General features: G+C 32.6%; 1 protein-coding gene and 1 long non-coding RNA gene across 2 annotated transcripts in view; one reads left to right on the top strand and one right to left on the bottom strand.

The window, feature by feature from the left end:
* Positions 1–25,803, top strand: part of LOC143080433 (uncharacterized) — a 49,188-nt gene that overhangs the window by 7,264 nt on the left and 16,121 nt on the right. Inside the window, exons 4-10 of the mRNA XM_076256277.1 lie at positions 2,873–3,005; positions 4,359–4,610; positions 5,962–6,492; positions 7,916–8,460; positions 9,047–9,109; positions 9,905–10,133; positions 20,807–20,917. Coding sequence (XP_076112392.1) covers positions 2,873–3,005; positions 4,359–4,610; positions 5,962–6,492; positions 7,916–8,460; positions 9,047–9,109; positions 9,905–10,133; positions 20,807–20,917 — 1,864 coding nt within the window. The remainder of the gene's footprint in view (positions 1–2,872; positions 3,006–4,358; positions 4,611–5,961; positions 6,493–7,915; positions 8,461–9,046; positions 9,110–9,904; positions 10,134–20,806; positions 20,918–25,803) is intronic.
* On the bottom strand, positions 10,479–19,706 carry LOC143080432 (uncharacterized). The gene is made up of 2 exons (XR_012979713.1): positions 17,647–19,706; positions 10,479–17,154 (listed from the first exon to the last, which is right to left on the bottom strand). It is a non-coding gene; the product is annotated as an uncharacterized LOC143080432 (long non-coding RNA).

Raw genomic sequence — 25,803 nt, 5'->3', positions numbered from 1 at the left:
TTTTTAAATCGGGCACCTAATCCACAGTTTATGATAGCATATTATTTCTTAAATCGGGCACCTAATCCACAGTTTAGGATAGCATATTATTTCTTAAATCGGGCACCTAATTCACAGTTCAGGATAGCATATTCTTTCTTAAATCGGGCACCTAATCCACAGTTCAGGATAGCATATTATTTCTTAAATCGTGCACCTAATCCACAGTTCAGGATAGCATATTTACATTGTAAAAAAATGGTATGGATGCCTCTTTTAGAAATGCATTTACGACAAATGTTGTTTCCTAAATTGGTAAATCATTGCAAATAGACCAAAAAACCCAATTTTTTAATGCCCGCGTCACACTGTCCCGATTTTTACGCCGATGGCAACACGATAATGGAAATTTTCAAAATCAGGGCTGATCGTATCCAGATCGGGCTATTCGTAGTGCCATCTTTAACCATCTTTAACCATCGGCCACTTTTTCTAGCCTTCGGGGACAACTTCGGGAAGGGTTCTAAATTTTTTAACATGTTAAAAAATCCCCGAAGGTGCGCCCGATGTTGAGGGTTCGTATTGAGTTCGTATCACCATCCTCAATATCGTAATGTCACCGGGAATGCATCTTTGCACATCGTATTGCATTCGTGTTTCAATCGTTTCCATCGGGCAGTTTTGACATTACGATGTCTACACGAATGAATCACGAAGGTACCCGAAGGTCTTACGATGGCAACATGACTTCGTGAAGACCTCGTAATCCCGTCGTGTTGCCATCGAATAAAAGTACGAAGGCGACAAGATGGAACTACGACGGCAATAAATCCAGCTAAATGTAAGTAAATTTTCGCGCTAAAATACATTTAAAGTGCCATGCGCGATATGCACTGGTCAGTCCAATACCTCAGTTAAGAAAGACGTTCACAAAACATGGAGCTCATATCATATGATTCTATGAGAACAAGGCGACAGCGTTGTTTCTATTAATTCAAATGGAACAAGAAGAGCAGCTATTACAGGCTCAGGATTTACTTTTACAAGTAAAATATTATTTTTTGTCAATTTTTTATATCAAGTAACATAATTAAAGGTGACAAAGAATTTAGATTTTTTAATTTATATTAGACAATGTCGGAACATATTCAATTTCTTCTATTCACAACAACAACACGAAAAGACAAAAACGTTAGTTATGATAAGAGCGATATGTCCAGGCCTTTTCCATCTGGATTGTTTCATACCATTACATGCTGGGGTTCCTTTAAATAAACGCGCCTCGTACACCAACACTGCAGGTACACGTATATAGGGAAACCAACTTTTTATTCATTATTCTGATTTTTTATGTATCGTCTGAGTTGTTGTCACACGAATGTTTACTCCATAACCATTTTGTTTTCTATATGTCATATTTTGCCGCCTTTGTTGCTTTCCCCACATCCTTCCTTTTGTCTATATTATTGTGATATTCTCCTGGAAAGAGCTCTTTTTGAATAAAAGGGATCAACGAACCCATTACCTTACCTTTAAGATAGATCAGTAAACATGGGCATAATTATGGGTGATTATTCAGACTAGTGCACACATTTCACAGTTCAAACAAGGCAATGCCGAGCGTGGCATCCCCTCGTATGTAACATATTGGGGACAAATATGGACACTATATTTGTATATGACACAAGCAGAAAATGGTAAATTGAATATGCATATTTGATACATAAACTATTTTTTTAGAAATCAACCAAAACATTTAGTAACTGGAAATGCCTTTAATATTGTCTTTAGAACCAGCAGGTAAAAAAATTAGCAACCAATTTCCTGTGTATTATGCTATTTCAAGTAGAAAAAACAAGTCCATCTGCATGACCTTGACCTTTGGCCTTGAACGTAAAAAATGTCAGATCATTACAAGGAGGAACAATATACCAAATGTGGTTAAAATGTTTTGAAGCATATTGGTTTTAGAGTGTCCACAAGGGTGATATTGCCTTGTATTACAACTGCCACTGTGACCTTGACCTTTGAACTTTAAAGTCAATAGCGCTTAAGATATTCTTAACGAGTAACATCATACCAAGTTTTGAGCATTTTGGTTCTAGAGTGTCCATAACAATTTTATCTACACTCAACTTACATGTAGTAGGCGAGGGGATAATAAACTAAGTTTTATAAGAATTAGACAAAAAGATCGATTACCCGCCATGCATGGCAGACTTGTACAGAAACGATATGTTGTTGAAATTCTGTTCGTATTTTTTAGACATCGTATGGCCATCGTGTCATCATCGTAATCCATCGTGTAGCCTTCGTAATCCATCGTGTAGCCTTCGTGATCCATCGTGTAGGCTACGGCTGAGATATGAAGCTTAAATACCCGTCTTCGGTTAACCTTCGTATGTCCATCTTTTGCTATCGTATACAATTTCGGCACCATCGTATAGACTTCGTTATTCATCGTACTTGCTTCGGTCACTTTTTGGTATTTTAACGAAATCGGGACCAACTTCGTACGAACTTACAATTTTAGCATTCGGGGGTCCATCGTATATAAAAATCGGGACAGTGTGACGCGGGCATAACAGACTGCGGTTTTTTTTCCAAGGGGGGAAACATAACATTTACGACAAACTGCTTAAACAGGATTCTACCGGTTTTTTTTTTTTTTTTTTTTTTTTAATTTAGATGAAAAATATCAAAACCATTGTATGTACATGTGAATAGAAAAAAATATGATTAATATTCGATGGTTTTTTTTTTTTTTTTTTTTTTTTTTTTTTTTTTTTTTTTTATTTTATATACAATGAAGAAAAAGCTATCGTTATCGTCTTGAATATACATACTCTGCATGAATTTGTTTTTAAATATAAATACATGTTTCAATTTTCAGTATATCGACCGACGAGAAGTTATTTGCTGGTTACGTATACATAGATATCCAGGATTTTTTAAATCATATCTTTTCGGAGAATATGTATTCAGTAGTAGACTTCGAGATATAGTACAACATCTTGAACTAAAAGGTACGTTCGTACTTTACTACTAATTTTTATCATTATATGATGAAACTGCGTCATAAAAGAGTTTATCGTGTGCGTATTTTTCTAAGTGAAATAGTAATCTATCAGTCCTGGACAAATGTGTCCAGGTGGAAACACATTGCTTGAATAAAAAGTCCATGGTATCAGAGCAAATCACAATTTACCGATAATTTTAGTCCGATGACAATAAATTATATACACATAATACATTTTCTTAGATATTAAATGTTCGAGTCCTTTATGTTTTCTACCGTTTCGACAGATATTACTACCGTACCGAATATTAATGTCATTAAGGTCAGTCAATATAATTTCAGACGTTACTTGTCAAATTGAAAAATAACGCATATAAAAAAATCTTCAGCAAAATATTGTTGTCGATGATCCTTACAGACCATGATGTATTCGTTTAATTCATTAAATATCTTATAATCTAACCGTCTGAAGTCCGGTCGTCAAGTATAGCCAACTTGTGCCGTTGTACTCCTCGGTCTATCCTAGCACATACCATCTATCTCACGGTTATGTCAATAACTCACCCACATATAAAAAAAAACGTCAATCGTCTGAACAACCACGTGACGTGAGAATGACAATGGAGAAATCAGCTACACATTCTTGAAAATTCCTTCTTAAAGGTCACCTGAAAAGCTAATAATGTAGTTTCCTAAATTTTCTCTATACATAAATTTAGGCATTTTGCTACACGTACTATCCATCGCATTGGTTTTGAAATTGGCCTTCCTTTTGTACTAGCAAGTTACGTATAATAAACATGTAAAAAGAACGTCATACATTGAGAGCACTAAGTCAATACCTAAAATTCTGATGCAACATCATATATACAAAACGAGTGTGGCGAAATCGCGCATCTATTGAGAAACATATTTGAAAAGAAAAGTAAAGAACAATTCGTTCTTGGTTTTTAAAAATAGTTCCATTTGTGCTATCTCATTAGCGTCGTCCCATTGTTCTTTACTTTACCAGAGAGATTGATGCTTTTTTATTTGATGGGTTTTTCACATTGTCAAATTTAGTAACTGTAAATGGACTCTTTTTGGCACTTCCTGTTGGAATTGAACACTACTGTGCAACCTTCTTCTGGTCACTTCAAATTAACAAATTCAGAGAGCGTGTCTTATGTTAAGACTGAAGTGTTGAATTCTGTGGGTTTCCTGCAACAGGATAATTTATTTTCTGTTCTTTTGTAAGTTTCAATATAATTTGGAGATTTTTAACAACTTATTTTGATTTGTAATGTATCCAATTTGTGAAGGTGATTACTTACGTTGGGGGTGATTGGCATTTCAATGTATGGCATTTTGTTTCATCTAGAATGCGATTCCAAAGACCGAATATTTACACGAAACCTTCTTGGCAATGCAGTTGGAATGCAGCTTTTTCGTGAATTTCTGATTGGAACTGCCGGCGAAAAATGTTATCGATGTTGGCTCGACCTTGAAAAGATACGACGCATGCCTGATGGAGATGAACGCCGGAAATTGATGCTGTATATACGGAACATGTACCTTGCAGATGGCGCTCCAAATGAACTTGACAGTGCAGGGAAATTTGCTGTTTTTGAAGGTAATTCAGTTTTATCACTCATTAATGACAAAAATTATAATATTACGATTGTATTTTCTTGTTAACAATGAGGTACGTACAACAAAAGTTTAAACATTATATAAAAAAACGACCAAAACAACCGTATGATGTTAAATTAGAACGCGCAATGCGCTTTTTCTGGAATAACCCACATCAGTTGCACTCTAGGCTTAAATTTCGGAAAATAAAAATAAAAAAAACATATTGAGTAGTTAGATAAAAAGGATTAAAAGGGTTAACAAAACCCGTGTTAGGAAACCTAGGAGACAGCTGCAACATTATATCATACAAGTACTTAAGCCATACAATTTAATGAATCTTATCAACAGAAAGTGGCTTTCGGTATGCATGTTTTCCTGTCAATTGACTAGAGTGTATTGATCTGCAATTGAAATCATAGGAAATAAGTATGGTAAGTGAATTTTCTCTGTACTTATTTTGAATTATAAACATCAAAGTTTCTCATGTATAATTGTTTGGGACTCCTTCTTATACTGACATTTTCGCAGCCAGTGTATGTTTCCTAGAAATCATCATATACAAAGAAGATGTATGGCAAGCCGTTTTGCTATTTATTCTTGCTTCAAGATATCTCATAAACTATATGAGATATCTTATAAGTTTATAAGATATCTCATATAGTTTATAAGATATCTTATATAGTTTATAAGATATCTCATATAATTTATCAGATATCTTATAAACTATATGAGATATCTTATAAACTATATAAGATATCTTATAAACTATATAAGATATCTTATAAATTATATAAGATATCTTATATAAAAATTGTTTATAAGATATCTCATATATTTCATAAGATATCTTATAAACTTAAGAAGATATCTTATAAAGTATATAAGATATCTTATATTACATAAAAGATATCTTATATAATATATAAGATATCTCATATAATATATAAGACTATATAAGCTATATAAGATATCTTATATAAAAATTGTTTATAAGATATCTCATATACTTTATAAGATATCTTATAAAATATATAAGATATCCTATAAACTTTATGAGATATCTTATAAACTTTAGGAGATATCTTATAAACTTTATGAGATATCTTATATAATATATGAGATATCTTATAAAAATGAAATTATATAAGATATCTTATATATTAAAGGAGATATCTTATATATTATAGGAGATATCTTGAAATTCGAATAAATAGTAAAACGGCTTGCCATAAAGATGTGTTATATGATTGCCAAAAACTCTTCACAAAAAACCAAATGACACAGAAATAAAACAACTATAAGTCATCAAACTATATTGTAAAACCAAACCTTTGTTTTTTCTGTTACAGGGAAACTGAATTTTGATTTTATACCCGAATCAAATATACAAATGGAACTTATACAAATATTCGGAAGTGGAAATGTTATTTATCGTGTGAATTCGGACGAGGCCTTTCGTGACTTGCAAAATATAATTGTCTCTGCAATGAAAGTATATTGGGTACCAAGATATGTAATCCATCTAATGAAAACAGCACCTAAACATTACCTAGAAGTTTTGAATCGAGAGACGCCACATGATAAAATAGCCATAGAAAAACAACAACAAATGAAGTGTAAGTCCTTGTTTCCGACAGATACCACAAAGCTAGAACTGACTCCGACAAAAATAATTGAGTCCAACGTTGCCGGAGAAATGACGAACGTTCAGGAAACACCTAAATTTGACCGGTCCGATACAACTCTAACCGAATCCAGCCTATCTGATACATTAGCCTCGACTTCAACCGTTGACTATTCTTTTATCGAGGAGGAACCTACTGATCATGATGAACAGGAAGAAATTTTAAAACACAGTGATTTTCTGACTATAGCTGGAGGTAAGAAGTCATAAAACACATTGCTTTTCTGACTATAGCCGGAGGTAAGAAGTCATAAAACACATTGCTTTTCTGACTATAACCGGAGGTAAGAAGTCATAAAACACAGTGATTTTCTGACTATAGCCGGAGGTAAGAAGTCATAAAACACAGTGATTTTCTGACTATATCCGGAGGTAAGAAGTCATAAAACACAGATTTTCTGACTATAGCCGGAGGTATCAAGTCATAAAGCAAAGTGAATATGTTCTTTTTAATAGACATAAGAAAATGCGGAATGAGTGCCAATGAGACGACAACTCTCCATACAAGTCACAATTAATTTGAAAAAAGTAAACCATTATAGGTCAAAGTACAAAGATGAAAAGTATAGCAGGAACTAAGAAGTCATAATGTAATGATTTTCATACTATTGCTGAAAGTAAGAAGTCGTAAATCATAAATCACTGATTGGATTTGTGTTGGTGTATATTTTATACAGAAATGCATTACAAGTAAAGAAGAGATAACCTTGCAGTCCAAAGTTGAGATATATTTATACATAATTCCAATGTAGAGAACTAAAGAATTATATTTGTCTTGCTTCAAGCTATGAAAGAGAGTTTGGATGGGGTTAAATGATTAAAGAATAATGCCCTTAAAAATGAAGATTAAAGAATAACGGGCGAAAAAATGAAGATTAGAGAAAAAAGGGGTTAATTTTTTGAAGATTAGAGAAAAAAGGGGTTAATTTTTTGAACATTAGAGAAAAAAGGGGTGAAAATTAAATGTTTACAGAATAACAGACCCCCCAATCCAGACCCACATGAAATAGACAGTTGACGTTCATTGCAATAAAATAACAGACTCATCGACTGACAAACTGCAGTATACATGTTTTCACACAAAACCCCAAAAGACAAAATAAAATAAAGGGCACTCCCTTAGGTCTTTGGTTTTCGTAAAAGATTATATTACAGTGTTAGGCAGGTATGTAAGTCATTTTTTTATAAAATTCCGGTGTTGGAAACATACTTCACAAATAACCTTTTATATCGTGATATTTAGTAAAATAGTTAAAGTCTTTTAAAAGTTGATAACACACCACAGGTCGACATATCACCCTTTTCGGAAATTTTATTCTGATTCCGAGCTGATTCGTATTTGCTCTTACCGCTGAATGTCGAGTGTTTATCGGAGAAGTAGCAAATGCTTATTTGCAACTTTCTGGTGTGATCCGTCCTGGGATAGAACACACTTCTAAATTATTATTATTGATATTTATTGATAAGTTTATAAAAAATAAAAGGGTGTTCATCAACTATTAACAATGGCATATATGAATGTATTGGGAGAGATAACTGTTTTATAAAACCATTTAAGCTTGATTAAACAAAATCATAAAATACGAAATACTCAGATGTCTTTGTTTTGTACGTTGCAGGAGGTCAATTGGAAAAGAGATATGTATCGCCACTAAAAACGCAATCATTAGATTTCGGTAGTAGTGCTGACCCAAGAGATCTCACGTCTTCATTTAAAACAATGTCCGTTCAAACAGTGACACCACCATTTACCTTTATTGGTCCACTGCCTAAAATACCGCCATCTATGTCAACTTACATCAGTGGAACGAAACGTATCAACACTGGTCGGAAGGCTACAGGCAAAGTTATGATTGCTCTTGCAGCGGAAAAATTGGCGGGAAATCCTTTACAATCATATTTGTATGAATCAAGAAAAACTAGAGAAATAAGATTGCTAGAGTTTTGGACAGTCGTGAGACAGTATTTGGATGCAGACGATTCACATAGAGACGAATTTGGACATTTGGTTAGGCGGAAGCTAGCTCACACGATCTTTAATCAGTATCTGGCTGCCGGTCGTGATAACGTGTTGCCAGAGGCAATGAAAATGACGGTTTTTATGAGTATTACCAGAGAAGATGATGCTTCACTGCTCTGTTCTGTTCAAGATTTTGTGACAGAGGTATAAAAAAAAGAAAAGCATATAAATGTACTAGAAATGTATAACGTCCAACGAAGTTAACAAACCTAATGAGTATAGAACAAAAGTTTCTGAATCAATCCTATTCTTTATGTATTTATTCTGTATTGTTACAGAAGTTAAATCAGAATATTAGATTTTTACAAAGTTTTCAAGTTGTGAAAAATGAGTAAAGAGCGTTATAAATCAGAACTGATTAGTTCTGTTTTAGAATTTTCTCTCCAAAAATGAAATATTGTACAAAGCAATAATCAATGTGTACACTATCATAATCGCTATCAGTAGTAAGCAGTTTTTACAATAGTGTACAAAAATGTTGTTTTATTCATTTTTATCCTAATTAAAAAGTTATTTAGGGACAGCCAAAAAGCATTAATCAAAGAATGCCAAACACGAAGATAAACATCGAAGTACTTTTAAATAGGCAATTATTCAAAAAAGACAAAATAAGTGCACATCTATAAGTACAGTCCACCGTATGACTTTCGGTGATAGACAGATACAGGATGTTTTGTGAACCAAACATAAAGCAAATAATTCTCGTTAGTTTACTGTTAATTATTTTCAGAGATTAAAAGATACAGTAAAACAGTTTATGACAGTGGAACGAAAGGCTTTCAGAAAAGCTGTGGTAAGAAAACTTTTTAATTAATTTACTATTTGATTAATTAAGGAATGACTGTAATATTTTTTTGTCTATGAAGAAATAACATAAAAAATTTGGTGCAGACTGAATAACGCGCGTAGCGGGTTATTTAACAGTGTGCACCAAATTTTTATGTTATGTCGAATAGATAGAAAAAAATATTAGTCATTTCTTATAATTTAATTCTAAATTCCATTTCAAACCGTAGAAAACCATGAAAAAACGTTGATGACGTCACGGTCACATGACTTAATTATGTCAATGGGCTGACAACAAAATAACGTCAGCCAATCAGAAGACGCGTTACATCCAAAATTAAATTATTGTGAAATGGTTGTCTGAATAATGTACAAAGTTCCTTTAATTTTCCGTACTCATACAGCTACTTATTTGGAATCACATCTTGATTGTTAAATGAATCTTTTTTTTTTTGTCTATGGAGAAATTTATAATTTATTAAATACATGTAGCATGTGTAGTTGAACAAACATTTTTATAAAATTTAATTTACAGAGACTTTAAAAAGAAGAAGTGGTATGATTACCAATGATGTAACACAGCAATAAACGACAACAACTGAATTACAGATTCCTGACTTGGGACAGACACAAACAGAATGTGGCGGGGTTTAACAAGTTTGAATGCGATATCCCTCATTGACTTATATAACAACTGCTTTATCAATAGGCGAACATGTTAAGTAATATGTAAATAAAATATTCCTGATGAACATAATTGCCTTTGTAGAACTGCTTTTTGTATCATTAATAATTGTTTTAGCGCATGGATCGCCGTTTACTAGGAAAAGTATCTGAAAGTGAAGAAGATATGGAAAAATACGAACACAGTCCATTGCAGGGTGAATCTCCAGACATAATAGTAAAAGATAGTCACAAAAAGATTGATGGTAGATTACCGAGCCGAGCGTCCGAGTCGTCAATCCCTATGACACTTACAGATGAACACATTATGAAAGCGTTTGAATTCACTGTTATACTAACAGAATACGGTAAAATATTTTAATAAAATTAAGTTTAAAACAAATCTGTTTCTAATTTTTAGTACAGCACTGTAACCATGCAATATTCATTTCTTTTATATAATGTAAGGCACCAGCCCCTACTCAATTTAATATAAGAATTGGTTGATATTATTGTGTGTATTATATGACAAGTACATGCAGTGTTTGAATTGTATGTTTTGAATTGTGCATAGATTTATGATGTTATTTATTTGAATGTTCATCGTATGAAATGTGTTGTTAAGACAAGCAGCTTTAAGTATTTTTGATCATTTTGTAATTGTTCATTTTTTGAATAGAAACAGTCATCATGACAGTGACATACAAATGTAATAGAAATAGAACATATTTTATTCAATTTTATTATTGACTAGAAATTTCACAACTGTAACATTCTCATTTTTGAATGATTTATGGCACCTAAAGTTAACTTTTCACAGTTTAAATCTTTGAAACTGTTATAACAGAAATAAATTGGCATCACATACTTCCCAATATCTGTATAATATCTGACTCTTGTTAACATAACTTCCTTGTTAATTCATTTGAAATTGTTGAAACTTTTGTCCTTCTCCATGTTGATATATAAGGCTAAAGTGTCGTCTGCTACAAGTGCCTCGTTCCAGAATTAATTTGCATTTTTAAACATGTGCTGATGTCAATCCACATAAGGTGTTACTGTTAGAAAAACGCTATTTTTATGCGTGTTGTAAATAAACTGTAGTTGTTGTATGAAGAAATGTTATTCCTGATACCAGTTCTGTTGATTGAATTGTTGTTATATGAAGTTTTCCATTGTAGACTATGCAATGTAAATTACGAGCACCTGTTCTGAGTGTATCTTTATGAATGAATGTGTACATTCCTGCTCATGCGCAGTAGTTATAACATGTCAATCTGATCGTTGATGATTATTAGTTCGATTTTTAATTTAACGCTTTCACAGTGGTACTCACCGGCATATCGTATATCCATGAGTTGTATATAAAGTAATCACATAGTTTTTATAAGCTGTCAAGTTGCTTTAGCGGCGTAATTCTGTAATTTTTGTCAGCCGTTAACACACACATGTTTTGTTCTCTTATTCAAGCCGCTACTTCCGGTGGCGCAGTTGTAACTTTATTTATAGTTGCCAAGGAGAATTGAATTAAATAACATAGTAGAAGCTTTTATATAAATATAAGATGAGAAATGTATTTTATTTGAATTTAAGAATTATTTTTATAAATAATTATTTTTCTTTAAATCTAACTTCCGCGGGAATTTCCTACGTTCCAACATCCAACATCCAACTTCCCACATTTCCAACGGTGACGTAAAAAAACGCTAAAACGTTAGGCTTGCTTAAAACTTTGGCTTGTTAAGGCATATTTTGGATTCAAGTTAATTTAAGACAAATTTCCATATTTACTCTAACTAAATGTATAGTTATTTAAGATTGAAAAGGTAAAAACAATGTCTTTTTAGTTATTGAAAGTTAAACCTATTTTAGCGGACTTTTAGGAGCATTTTAATCTTGTTTTCATCAGTCATGTTAAGTTAAATTTAAGAAATTGTAGCTTTTATACCTTTAGTTAATTTGACGGATTTTCCAGGCAATGCTTTAATTAAATAGTTATTTGATGTTTGTAAATTTTAAAACACTTTAAATAGGAATAAATAGGCCATCTTTAGAATTAAGGGTTATGGTTTCCATAAGGTTTGGAAACCATATTAAATTCGTTCACAGTTAGAAAGGTTCTAACTGTTAACTTAAAATAGGTACTGTTTCAGGAAGGACCTGGCAGTTGCCTTGATTTTGTAGAATGCTGTCTAAGTAAGGACTTGACAGTATTTCTTTTAACCACATTTTTTGTATATATATATATCAGGAAGGTCCTGATAGCTATTTAAAATATTGAACTGATAAGGTATCAGTTTCCTAAACTACTTATCTAAATCAGAAAAGGTTTCTGATTAACTTCTTCACGAAATTTTAAACTTTATATTTATACAAATTGTTAGTTAAATAAGTAATTTATATAGCAAGACTCAACCATGTAAATTTTCTTATACACATCAGTACAAATTATTATATAGTTCTACCAACAGTACTATATAAAACTAGAGATCACAACCTCCTACTGTATTTTTCCCATGTATCTCAACACATTTAATTAACTTATTTTGAATTCATAAATTGATAAACAGATTAGTTCCTACATTTTATTGGGAGCTCTAAGACTGGTTTAGAGCGGTTTAGAGAGGTGCTAGAACTTTTATGATGTAATAACTGTACATGTATACTTATACTGTGAAATACATATTTGATACCTATAATATATAAAAATAAAGAAATATATGGAAACTTCAAAACTTGTTTGGTGTTCTTTTCACCAGGATATAGCATTATAATCTGATTGTCCGGATTCTATGGAGAACCTTTAGTCATAGAATATTCAGTGTTGTCAGTAATAGTCATTTAGTCTTGAGTTTTATACTTTTCCAAGTGGTTGGAATTCAGAGATAAAATTTTGTTTTCTGTTGGGTTATTCAACCCCTGGCTCGCTACAGATTTTGGCATCCTCGGTGGGATTCATTTAAATTAGTGAATCCAGTGATACGTACTCTTGACTAAAATAAGAAACATGGTACGGAGAAAAACTCAGGCTCCTGCCACTGACACTGAATATTCTGATGATTTTGATGAATATATAACCGAACAATGTGACACAGAATATGACTTGACATCCGGTCAATCAGATTATGAACATGAAGATGAAACGGTCATCTTTAGACCTAAACCTAGCACCAGTTCAGCTATAAAGCCCTCTAAACCAGTCCAACAAACTCAAAGAAAGAGCTTACGCTTACTCCAAAAGAAGCAAATAAATAAAGCTCATGAGACTGACATGCCCAGTCAACAAATGAATCAAGGTGATTCAATTGAAATGGGTGGATTAAACAAAAATGTATTTGTGGACATGACCACACAGATAGTTTCTGCTGTTTTGACTGCCCTCCAGGGGAATGCCAGTCCTATGGCTAAATCTCATACAGATAAAACCCCAAATCCCCGTATTAAATCCAGACGATCCAAAATGAGATCCATAACCCTAGATACAGACTCATCTAGTGAAAGCTCTGACAGTGAGTCCTCACTCTCAGCTACTAGCAGTATAGCCACCAGTCAAATTTTTAAATCCAGGTCAAAACCAAAGTCAGGGCAAAACGTTAAGCTTCCTGCATTTACAGGCAATGAGAAATGGGAAGTTTGGCTTAATAGGTTTCAGGCTGTGGCTCGACTAAATGATTGGGACGATAATGAAAAGCTTCGAGAGCTTATACCTAGATTACAGGGAGAGGCAGGTGATTTTGTCTTTGACCAACTGCCTAGCAAAACTTTAGACAAATATACTAAATTAATTAAAGAATTAAGAAACAGATTTGGGGTCATTGAGTCTAGTAGAACCTACAAACTACAATTTAGTAGACGCAGGCAATTGTCAGGTGAGACACCTGAAAAATTTGCATCTGAATTAAAGCGCCTATATGACAAGGCATACAAAAATAGGGATTTTAAAACCAGACAAGAAGACCTGCTTCAAAGGTTTCTTTTGGGCTTGCAAGACTACAAAGCCCGTATACACATAGAATTGAATAAAGACCCCCAGACAATAGAAGAGGCAGTTCATGAGGTTATAACCTATTCTGAAACAATGAAAAACCCTAATCCAGATGAAAATAATAAAAAGACAGTTAGACAAGTTAAGAAAAATTTTGGACAACTTAACGGTAAAAAGACCACTGATGATAACAAACCAAATCCTATTCCAAATTCCAATAATACAGAAGTTACTGAACAAAAATCAAAAACTTTGACTATAAAAGAAGATGAACTGAAATCCTTATTTGATAGAATGTTTGAATGCAAACAGTCTGAAATACAAAATAAGCAGTTTACAAAGCCAAACCCTAGCCAAATGCCTCATCCAGGTTATAATAACCAGAATAATGGCCCCAGAGGTCCACTTGTATGTTTTCGCTGTGGTCAGCCAGGCCATATGGCCAGAAATTGTACTAGTAACCCCAAAAGAAATGACAAAATGGACATGAGACCACCACCACCTTTTAATTCCCAACCACCACCACCACCATTTAATCCTCCATGGGCTCAAAACAGTCCCAACTTTGATCAGAGAGGAGCTTATTCTTACAATGGTCCCCCATCACAAGATTTTGGGTTAAACTAGGAAGGGTCGACTCTGGTGACCGGGAGAAGACCTCAAGGGTTGAATTTAAAGGTCAAAATTTGGTAGAGAAAAGTATTCCTATTGACAATAGAACTCCTAAAGTAATTAATAAAGAAGTTAAATTTACAGTGGGCATTGATTCATCTGATGTGAAAGATGATAGGTCCTTGGTTAAAAAAGAAGTTAAATTAACAGTGGGCATTGATTCATCTGATGTGAAAGATGATAGGTCTTTAGTTAAAACCAATTGTAGTCAGGAGAAAGAAAAATCATTAGGTGTTACTAATGAAGAATCTTTTATACCTGAAAGTGATGAGGAAGTTGAAATTTCATCTAATGTTAAAGATGAAACTCCTCAATCAAACAAATTGGACATAATTGGTCGACAAGTCGTACGTTGCGACGGTGTTTATATAGACGGCAGTATTCAAGGAGTCAAAGTTACTTTTACAGCAGACACAGGTGCTGCACGAACTGTAATTTCTACTCCTATTTTCAAAAAAATTCCACATTCTGACAGACCTAAACTTGAAAAGTCAAGTACCTTGGCTAGTGCCAATGGCCAACCCTTAGTTGAAAAGGGAAAAGCTATTTTTAACCTTGAATTGGGAAATTTGTCCCTAGCAAAAGAATTAGTAGTGGCTGAAATAGAAGATGAAGTGTTATTGGGATTAGATATTTTGATGAAGGGTGAGATGGGCCCTGCTGATATAAAATTAACTGAAGGAGTTATATTGTTAAATGGAGTAACTATTCCATGTATCCAAATAGGACAACCGGAACCTGTTAGAAAAGTCAGAGCAGCTGACAATTTTATTATCCCCCCACAGAGTGAAATACTTATTGATGTTTTTGTTGATAAAACAGAAAGTGATCCTATATCCCCACCCCAAGATTATTTGATAGAACCCAGTCCCAAATCCAAAGAAAATCATCCTGTGATGATGGCATCTAGTTTAGTTGATATTTGCCATGATGTAACTAATAAAGTTCGATTAATTAACCCTTTTGATCGAGAGGTTCAAATGAATCAAGATACTGTAGTTGGATTAGCTGAAAAGGTTGAAGACCAACCCATTCTTTTGTTTTCATCTGAAAACACAAAAGATTCTACCAATTTACATAGTGACAGACGTATAAAACTGGAGTCAAATCCGGTAACTTGGCAAACCAATGAAGGTATAATCCGTAATATAACCAAAAAGAGTACTGCGGACGGATGTGGCCCCCACAAAAGAGCAATTGATATGGATAGCTCTCTGGTGAATTAATCAGAGATGCTAAACCAGACAACAGGTCAAAATAAAGATGACCCAGTCCCTAGTAATGAAATCATTACAACCCCTTTTTATTGGTCCATGACTTGTGACCCAAAAAAATCAATGACCTGAATTATGAAATTCAAATAGATGCCTTACCAAAAGGAAAGTTGTCAATCATGACAAACTGAAACCATATAATGGTCAATCCAACCGAAAATGGATTAAAAGTTTAAACATTAAAGTATGACTTCTTTCATTGTCTTTTGAAGAGTCAGTACTGAGTCAACACATTCGTGACATTGTTTAGTTTTGTTATTTAAATTGTGTATTCACAGTATACACAAAAATTTATAAAATTGTGTTTGTTGAAATATGTGTAACTACATGTATTGTCCTTGACAATAAGTTTGACTGGAATTTAAGTCGAAATATTTTCTTATCATTATTGCTATATACTTGACCTTGGGAGGTCACATGTACTTTTAAAGTTGATCAATGCAGTCATATGTACTTTGATCATGTGGATCATTGTTTAAAAATTAGACTAAAGTCTGATTCCTATTTTTTTATCAGAAAAATATCAATTACCAGATTACATGAATTACTGTGTACAGAATTTAACACTTTTACCACAAGGTCATGTTTTCTACCCGCTAAAATAAAATTTGAAAGGGTGCAGGGTCGCCATCAGACAGTGCAAGACAGATTGTCAAACTTATCAAACCGCCCATTTAAACAAGCACGCAGGAAACCTTATGTAAACCGATTGAAGACACAACGCCAGCCCAAAGTGAAGTCAGTGGTTGAGAAGAAGGATCCAGAAAATAAAGAAAACTGACATTAATATCATTATTTTAGTCTGCATTGTATTTACTGTTTATATATAACTTTTAAATTTTGGCCTTCCTTGACTTATTGTCAATTTTGTAAAAATTTAACTAACTTGTTTAGTATTAAAGCTAATGAAATTATTTTGTTAAAAGTGAAATTATTTGACATTTGAATTTGGTATTGAAAGGAAAATTTGTTAAGAGAATTTATTTATATGAAATTATATTCTATTAAGTGGTCAGTAAGATTGTAAGGCTTGTGGTGTAATTTTTGATTTGAGATATATTTTAGAAAGAAATTTTAAATTAAAGATCAATTCTCCTTGTAAGGGCAACTCATGACTTTACCATCTGTGTTTTACAGCCTCACATTTCTTCTTATTCCGTCATACATTTGAACCTTGATAACCTCTTTAATTTTCTTGTAGTATAATAGGTAGAAATTTTAAGCATCCTCCTATATTTCACATTTCAATCATTCGTAGCATAATTATATAGTTGTTGTTTTGTATTTTGAAGTAATGTAGATGATAAGTCCATAGTACATGTACTCATTCCTGGTTTCCATGAGTAATTTTCAAGTCAATAACGAGGCATAGTTGTAAATACAAGTGTAGTTTTAATATATGCCTGTTGAAACAATTTTTCTGGTTTCTGGTTAAACTGTTAATCTGTGACTTCCAACCTGAAAATATTGAAACATTAGATTAAATTATGTATTTTGTATATAAACATTTGCGAGGACGCTTAATGTTTTATTGGGGGGTAAAATGTAAGGCACCAGCCCCTACTCAATTTAATATAAGAATTGGTTGATATTATTGTGTGTATTATATGACAAGTACATGCAGTGTTTGAATTGTATGTTTTGAATTGTGCATAGATTTATGATGTTATTTATTTGAATGTTCATCGTATGAAATGTGTTGTTAAGACAAGCAGCTTTAAGTATTTTTGATCATTTTGTAATTGTTCATTTTTTGAATAGAAACAGTCATCATGACAGTGACATACAAATGTAATAGAAATAGAACATATTTTATTCAATTTTATTATTGACTAGAAATTTCACAACTGTAACATTCTCATTTTTGAATGATTTATGGCACCTAAAGTTAACTTTTCACAGTTTAAATCTTTGAAACTGTTATAACAGAAATAAATTGGCATCACATACTTCCCAATATCTGTATAATATCTGACTCTTGTTAACATAACTTCCTTGTTAATTCATTTGAAATTGTTGAAACTTTTGTCCTTCTCCATGTTGATATATAAGGCTAAAGTGTCGTCTGCTACAAGTGCCTCGTTCCAGAATTAATTTGCATTTTTAAACATGTGCTGATGTCAATCCACATAAGGTGTTACTGTTAGAAAAACGCTATTTTTATGCGTGTTGTAAATAAACTGTAGTTGTTGTATGAAGAAATGTTATTCCTGATACCAGTTCTGTTGATTGAATTGTTGTTATATGAAGTTTTCCATTGTAGACTATGCAATGTAAATTACGAGCACCTGTTCTGAGTGTTTATCTTTATGAATGAATGTGTACATTCCTGCTCATGCGCAGTAGTTATAACATGTCAATCTGATCGTTGATGATTATTAGTTCGATTTTTAATTTAACGCTTTCACAGTGGTACTCACCGGCATATCGTATATCCATGAGTTGTATATAAAGTAATCACATAGTTTTTATAAGCTGTCAAGTTGTTTTAGCGGCGTAATTCTGTAATTTTTGTCAGCCGTTAACACACACATGTTTTGTTCTCTTATTCAAGCCGCTACTTCCGGTGGCGCAGTTGTAACTTTATTTATAGTTGCCAAGGAGAATTGAATTAAATAACATAGTAGAAGCTTTTATATAAATATAAGATGAGAAATGTATTTTATTTGAATTTAAGAATTATTTTTATAAATAATTATTTTTCTTTAAATCTAACTTCCGCGGGAATTTCCTACGTTCCAACATCCAACATCCAACTTCCCACATTTCCAACGGTGACGTAAAAAAACGCTAAAACGTTAGGCTTGCTTAAAACTTTGGCTTGTTAAGGCATATTTTGGATTCAAGTTAATTTAAGACAAATTTCCATATTTACTCTAACTAAATGTATAGTTATTTAAGATTGAAAAGGTAAAAACAATGTCTTTTTAGTTATTGAAAGTTAAACCTATTTTAGCGGACTTTTATGAGCATTTTAATCTTGTTTTCATCAGTCATGTTAAGTTAAATTTAAGAAATTGTAGCTTTTATACCTTTAGTTAATTTGACGGATTTTCCAGGCAATGCTTTAATTAAATAGTTATTTGATGTTTGTAAATTTTAAAACACTTTAAATAGGAATAAATAGGCCATCTTTAGAATTAAGGGTTATGGTTTCCATAAGGTTTGGAAACCATATTAAATTCGTTCACAGTTAGAAAGGTTCTAACTGTTAACTTAAAATAGGTACTGTTTCAGGAAGGACCTGGCAGTTGCCTTGATTTTGTAGAATGCTGTCTAAGTAAGGACTTGACAGTATTTCTTTTAACCACATTTTTTGTATATATATATATCAGGAAGGTCCTGATAGCTATTTAAAATATTGAACTGATAAGGTATCAGTTTCCTAAACTACTTATCTAAATCAGAAAAGGTTTCTGATTAACTTCTTCACGAAATTTTAAACTTTATATTTATACAAATTGTTAGTTAAATAAGTAATTTATATAGCAAGACTCAACCATGTAAATTTTCTTATACACATCAGTACAAATTATTATATAGTTCTACCAACAGTACTATATAAAACTAGAGATCACAACCTCCTACTGTATTTTTCCCATGTATCTCAACACATTTAATTAACTTATTTTGAATTCATAAATTGATAAACAGATTAGTTCCTACATTTTATTGGGAGCTCTAAGACTGGTTTAGAGCGGTTTAGAGAGGTGCTAGAACTTTTATGATGTAATAACTGTACATGTATACTTATACTGTGAAATACATATTTGATACCTATAATATATAAAAATAAAGAAATATATGGAAACTTCAAAACTTGTTTGGTGTTCTTTTCACCAGGATATAGCATTATAATCTGATTGTCCGGATTCTATGGAGAACCTTTAGTCATAGAATATTCAGTGTTGTCAGTAATAGTCATTTAGTCTTGAGTTTTATACTTTTCCAAGTGGTTGGAATTCAGAGATAAAATTTTGTTTTCTGTTGGGTTAGTCAACCCCTGGCTCGCTACAATAACTTAGCAGTACTTGAAAAATGAAAGCAGTATGTGGCTGTTCCAAGTCAGGAGCCTGTAATTCAGTGGTTGTCGTTTGTGTCTGTGTTACATATTTGCTTTTCATTCATTTTTTGTACATAAATAAGGCCGTTAATTTTCTCGTTTGAATTGTATTGCATTGTCATTTCGGGGCCTTTTATAGCTGACTATGCGGTATGGGCTTTGCTCATTGTTGAAGGCCGTACGGTGACCTATAGTTGTTAATTTCTGTGTCATTTTGGTCTCTTGTGGACAGTTGTCTCATTGGCAATCATACCACATCTTCTTTTTTATAGGTTTGATATAACGACATGGTCATCGGTCTCAGTCAAAACACTTCATTTGTGCAGAACCTCACCGGTATCCGGATTATGTTTACTTTACTGTTAAGACAATGGTGCATTATTCAAAATACAGTAGTTGTTTTAAAGTTAAACCCCTAGGAATACTTATAAGGTGCATTTATATTTAACGTTTTTTAAAGATTCACTTCAACTTTATATTTGATTTGACCGTCAAACTGCTTTGATTTGAGCGCCACTGACGAGTCTTATTTTCAAGAACCGCGCATCTTGTGTACTAGATTATCAGTGTGGTATCTTTGATCAGTTTTTAAAACAACTGGATCGATGGTTCTGTTTAAACGCGTTTTTCCAAGCTCGTATAACCAGCCAAGTAGTGAACTTTAGAATGGAGAAAACCGTATTGTAAACTAGTGCTTATATCAGACTTGTTTTTTTCTAATCTGTGAGACTTACTATATGTGTCTGTCTATCAAGCGTCACTTAGTAGGTTACAAACTCAATTTGAAGTTGCAAATCCAAGACTATGCTTAAAGTACAATACAGAGATCTTCTTGTTATGGTTTTCAATTTTTTTTTTTTTGCAATTCTGTTCGATAAAAGTTCAGCTAATCTCGTAATTAAAATAAAGAATGGAAATAGGGAATGTATGAAAGAGACAACAACCCGACCAAAATGCAGAAAACAGCCGAAGACCACCAATCGGTCTTCAATACAACGAAATTTCGTACATAGTTTTCTTTCTGTATATTTGTTTTTTGTTTTTCAGGAAGGCTTGGTATTTTCAGTTACCAAACACCTGATATATCTAATATCATAGATGTGTTGTATAGTGACTATGGCAGTCTTCACATTCACAAAATAGCAACAACTAGAAATAGTAAGTAAATATAGGTAAACGTGTTATCATTATCATTTAAAATGACACATTTTGCTGCCTAAAGATAGAGATGGTGACAATGTCTAACACGCCTGACATGCTCATCCTCGATTATCTCCTCAATTTTAGTTTTAAATAAAGGCAACAGTAGTATACCGCTGTTTCAAATTCATACACATCCATTGAGGAAAAAACAAATCCGGGTTAAAAACTAAAACTGAGGGAAACACGTCAAATATAAGAGAACAACGACACTACAGAAACACAACACTAAAATGCAACACACACACAGAAACGAACTATAATATAACAACGGCCATTTTCCTGACCTTATACAGGACATTTTAAGAAAAAAATGGTGGATTGAACCTGGCTAAAACTGACGGTTTACCTTTGCTAATTATATATAAATGTCACTTCACTGATATGTTTTGAATGTAAACATATGCAATGTGGTATGATTGCCATGAGAAAATTATCCATCACAAGACCGACGGAAGTGGATATAAACAAGTACATTTCACTACTTTAAGCAAATATCATACCGTATAGTAAATAGTAAAATAAACAAAATACCGAACGGAGATGAAAATTCAAAGCGGAAAGTACTCAGTAATTAAAATCAAATGGCAAAACCAAAAACTCAAACACATCAAACTAATGGAAAACAACTGTCATATTCCTGACTTTGAACAGGCATTAATACTCCTTCTATAGAAAATTGGGGACTAGACTTGGTTTTATAATAAGGTAACCTTTCGCGTTTATGACAGTTGCATCAAATTCCATTATATTTAAAACAATGTGTGAACAAAGCAAACACACATAATAGGTAAAAAAATGTCACAAATAGGGGTACACCAGTCAATATTGTATTATCATATTAATTACTAAAAAACAAAAGCAAAAATTTCAACAAAGTAAAAAAAAACGAAAATGCATATAGACAAAGTGCATTGGCAATTGGAAATTACAAAAATTTACTTCAGCACAATAACACAATGATATATAATGATATTACCAAAAATAAACTAAACAGTAAAAGTAATAATTTACAAAGACAAATAAAAGATGGTATTACACGTTTTTAGAATGATAAATGACGTAGGTCATACAAGAGCCCGGCTCATACCTTCCATTCCCTTCTCATGAGCCGGGTCCATGGAATATAAACTACTGGCAGGGGACATGGGCCCTTTCCCCCTGTGCTACCCAAATAACATATGATGCTTTAAATTATTATGTTAAAAAATATTATGAAAAGATCTTACTACAGAGTTCAATTGATTATCACTATATACTATAAAATTAAAGGTTGTTAAGTGCCATTTAGGTTGGAAAATACATTCTAAATTCACAACAGTAATTTTTTTAGGAGAGAATAAAATTATACACAGAACCCTGATTCACAGTGTAGATACTATTCTGTACGCTATCCGGAAGTCGCGATTTTCGAAGCGATGATTTCCAACTGGCTAACAGGACGGTTTTGCCTACGGTGACTTTTCTCATCATTTGTTTACTCCTATATCTATAAAGTGCTTTGAACATCTTCAATGTATGTATAGCATCATAAATATGAGCAACTGTAACAAAAACATGCATTAGAATATAAAATATACGTGTGCATCACACCAACTTGATAGAAAAAAGTGAAATCGATGGACAATTTTGCTCTCGTAGTACAAAGCAAATAATCTTTTATTGCAAATATTTGCATCAGATTACAGCTAAATATATACTGTTTCAATATTCTTTTCGTATTTAAATAGAATGTTCGTATTTCCCATACAAAAAATATGTTTTCCTTGAGGATCCCAAAATAAATTACTGTACGATCAGTCTACAACTGACTGTATTCTAGAAGCGATTTCAGACTTTTTGACTGTATGACCAGTCGTGATTTTGAAAAAAAACAACGGCAATTTGAAGGTATATACGTGTCTATGTGATATTATGAACTATCCAGGGAACTATAACGTGAAATTTCTTTTATCAGACAATACAAATATATTTCTGATGATTTTTGTAGACGGCAAAATAATTGTATTTTTGTTCCGTCAGTCTTATTTAAAATCAAATGCCTAAAAAGCAATACATGGTTCGCTTGTAAACTTTGTAATAGTGTATCGTTGCAGTTATCTGCTTAGCTATTACATTTTTAAAGACTATTTACACCGTCCGCCGTTGGCCAATTGATGATAACATAAGTCAAGCTTGTCTCTTTTAAAATTGCAAAAATGGATAAAGAAAGCTTTGCGTAGGGGGATAATTGATGTGATATAATTTGGATAAGTTTACAGAAATCATTACCTGTTTCAATACAATGAATTTAAAATGAAAAGGATTTCATCAGTTTACCTAAAGAGATTTCTGGGTTAAGACCATATATGTCATTGTACTGATTGCATTTGTTAATTGCGTGGCAACTTGTGAAAATGATAATAATTTGCTTATGTACTTTCACCCTTTTTAACATGATTTTCCACAGAATAATCGGTTGGTAGGTTGAAGCGACCATTAAAACGTTTAAACCCGCTGTACTACAATTTTTAAGATAAATTGGGACTTAGATTAAGAGTTGTCTCATGGGCACTCATACCACATCTTCTTATTTATATTATTTTGGTGATGTTAGAATGCTGCCAAACATTGTCCATATCCTTTACTCATGAACCGTTCAATCAAAGCTTTTAAAATTTTAATTTGTCGTTACTGATGCCAAAATGGAAGTCAAGTTTAATGTCCACGATTTTACTGTTTTTGATCATGAGGTATGCTTCTTGAAAGCTTTAAAAATGGTGGTTCCAGTCGTATCCGTGCGTTAAGTCATGAATCGTTCAATCATACAACTTTTGAAACTTTAATATGTTGTTACTGATGATAACATGGAGGTCAAGTATGAGATTGATGATTTTCAAATTCAACGTTGAAGAGAGATGGTTCTTGAAAGATTGAAAAATGCAAGATATAAATAAATGGTTTATGAGGAGATGCGCTTACAAAACCGTGGAAACATATTGAACCAGTCCAACGGACGAACGGAAAGACGGACTTCATCTTCATTATAAACCACCGCTTTACAAAGTGGTGTACAATTGAGTGTCAAAGAGACAGCTGTACATCCAAAACAAAGTGAGAAACTGTGATCAATTATAGGCTACAGTACGGCCTCGAATGTGTGTAAATACATGCATTTTTATATAACATTTAAATCTGTGTGTTTGTACAATTTTAAGTATAACGGAGGACATTTCTGAAACTTGTTTATACAATAAACATTCCTCTTATTTTAGAAACATTTAAACATCCTTATACTTAATGTAGTAAGTCGAGTACACCCTATCAAGCTAAAACATGTTTCATAAGTTTTCAGGATGTGAATTTATTGAAATATATTTGTGTTGTTTAGAAAAAAACAACCTTCTTATGTATCGTAAATAACTTTGAAATCACCACTAGAATACAGTGAAATAAAGACTGATCATACAGTTTCAAAATATACAAGCGAGACTGATCGTACAGTGAGAAATTCAAACAAGTGTAATTTTCTAATTTCTGGCTTCAAAGATCTGGTTGAAACTTTTACCACCACTAAAAATATACTTCATTCAGTTAATTACGTCTGGTTTTTACGTTAATTTGTACACTAAGAGGATAAAAAGATTGTTTTTAGGTTCACCGACTGATTTTCCTTAGTGATGCACTTGAAAATCTCTTGATTAAGGCAAAGATATGAATAATGAATGTGCTGAATTCTGAACCATTTGAGAATATCGATGTCAGCTGAATTAATCATTAAGCAATGTACAGATGATCAACTTACCGTTTAATTCAGTATATCCATCAAATTTAAAATGTGATCCAAAAAGTTATCGCTTCGAAAATCGCGACTTCCGGATAGCGTACAGAATAGTATCTACACTGTGTGATTCGATCTATCATTAGCTTAAATGTTACATTTTTAATTGTGCATAATTTCCATTTAAAAGAAGAGATCCCATCTTTAAATTCTTCTTGTAAAATTAAAGGCCGACGATTGGACATTATGTTATTTTTCGGAATATAATAAACTGACATCATGTCTAGAAAGAAATATATGATTTTTTCTGTGTTGACTTGAGGTATCATTGATATGTTCATATTAATAAATTTACTGTGAACAAAACTTTGAATTTTTTAAATACTAAGGCTTTTCTACCTCAGGAATAGATTATCTTGGCACAACTTTAACGAATTTTTGGTACTCAATGATCTTCAACTTCGTACTTAATTTGGCCTTTTAAACATTTTTTTATTCTAGCGTCACTGATGAGTCTTTTGTAGACGAAACGCGCGTGTGGCGTAAATATAGAATTTATATCCTGGTATCTATGATTTAGTTTCACCGACTGATTTTCCTTAGTGATGCACTTGAAAATCTCTTGATTAAGGCAAAGATATGAATAATGAATGTGCTGAATTTAATTCTGAACCATTTGAGAATATCGATGTCAGCTGAATTAATCATTAAGCAATGTACAGATGATCAACTTACCGTTTAATTCAGTATATCCATCAAATTTAAAATGTGATCCAAAAAGTTATCGCTTCGAAAATCGCGACTTCCGGATAGCGTACAGAATAGTATCTACACTGTGTGATTCGATCTATCATTAGCTTAAATGTTACATTTTTAATTGTGCATAATTTCCATTTAAAAGAAGAGATCCCATCTTTAAATTCTTCTTGTAAAATTAAAGGCCGACGATTGGACATTATGTTATTTTTCGGAATATAATAAACTGACATCATGTCTAGAAAGAAATATATGATTTTTTCTGTGTTGACTTGAGGTATCATTGATATGTTCATATTAATAAATTTACTGTGAACAAAACTTTGAA

This window comes from Mytilus galloprovincialis, chromosome 6, assembly GCF_965363235.1.
Source record: "Mytilus galloprovincialis chromosome 6, xbMytGall1.hap1.1, whole genome shotgun sequence".
Lineage (NCBI taxonomy): Eukaryota > Metazoa > Mollusca > Bivalvia > Mytilida > Mytilidae > Mytilus > Mytilus galloprovincialis.
The sequence above is the reverse complement of the archived record's forward strand: the minus strand, read 5'-3'. Positions and strand labels throughout refer to the sequence as shown.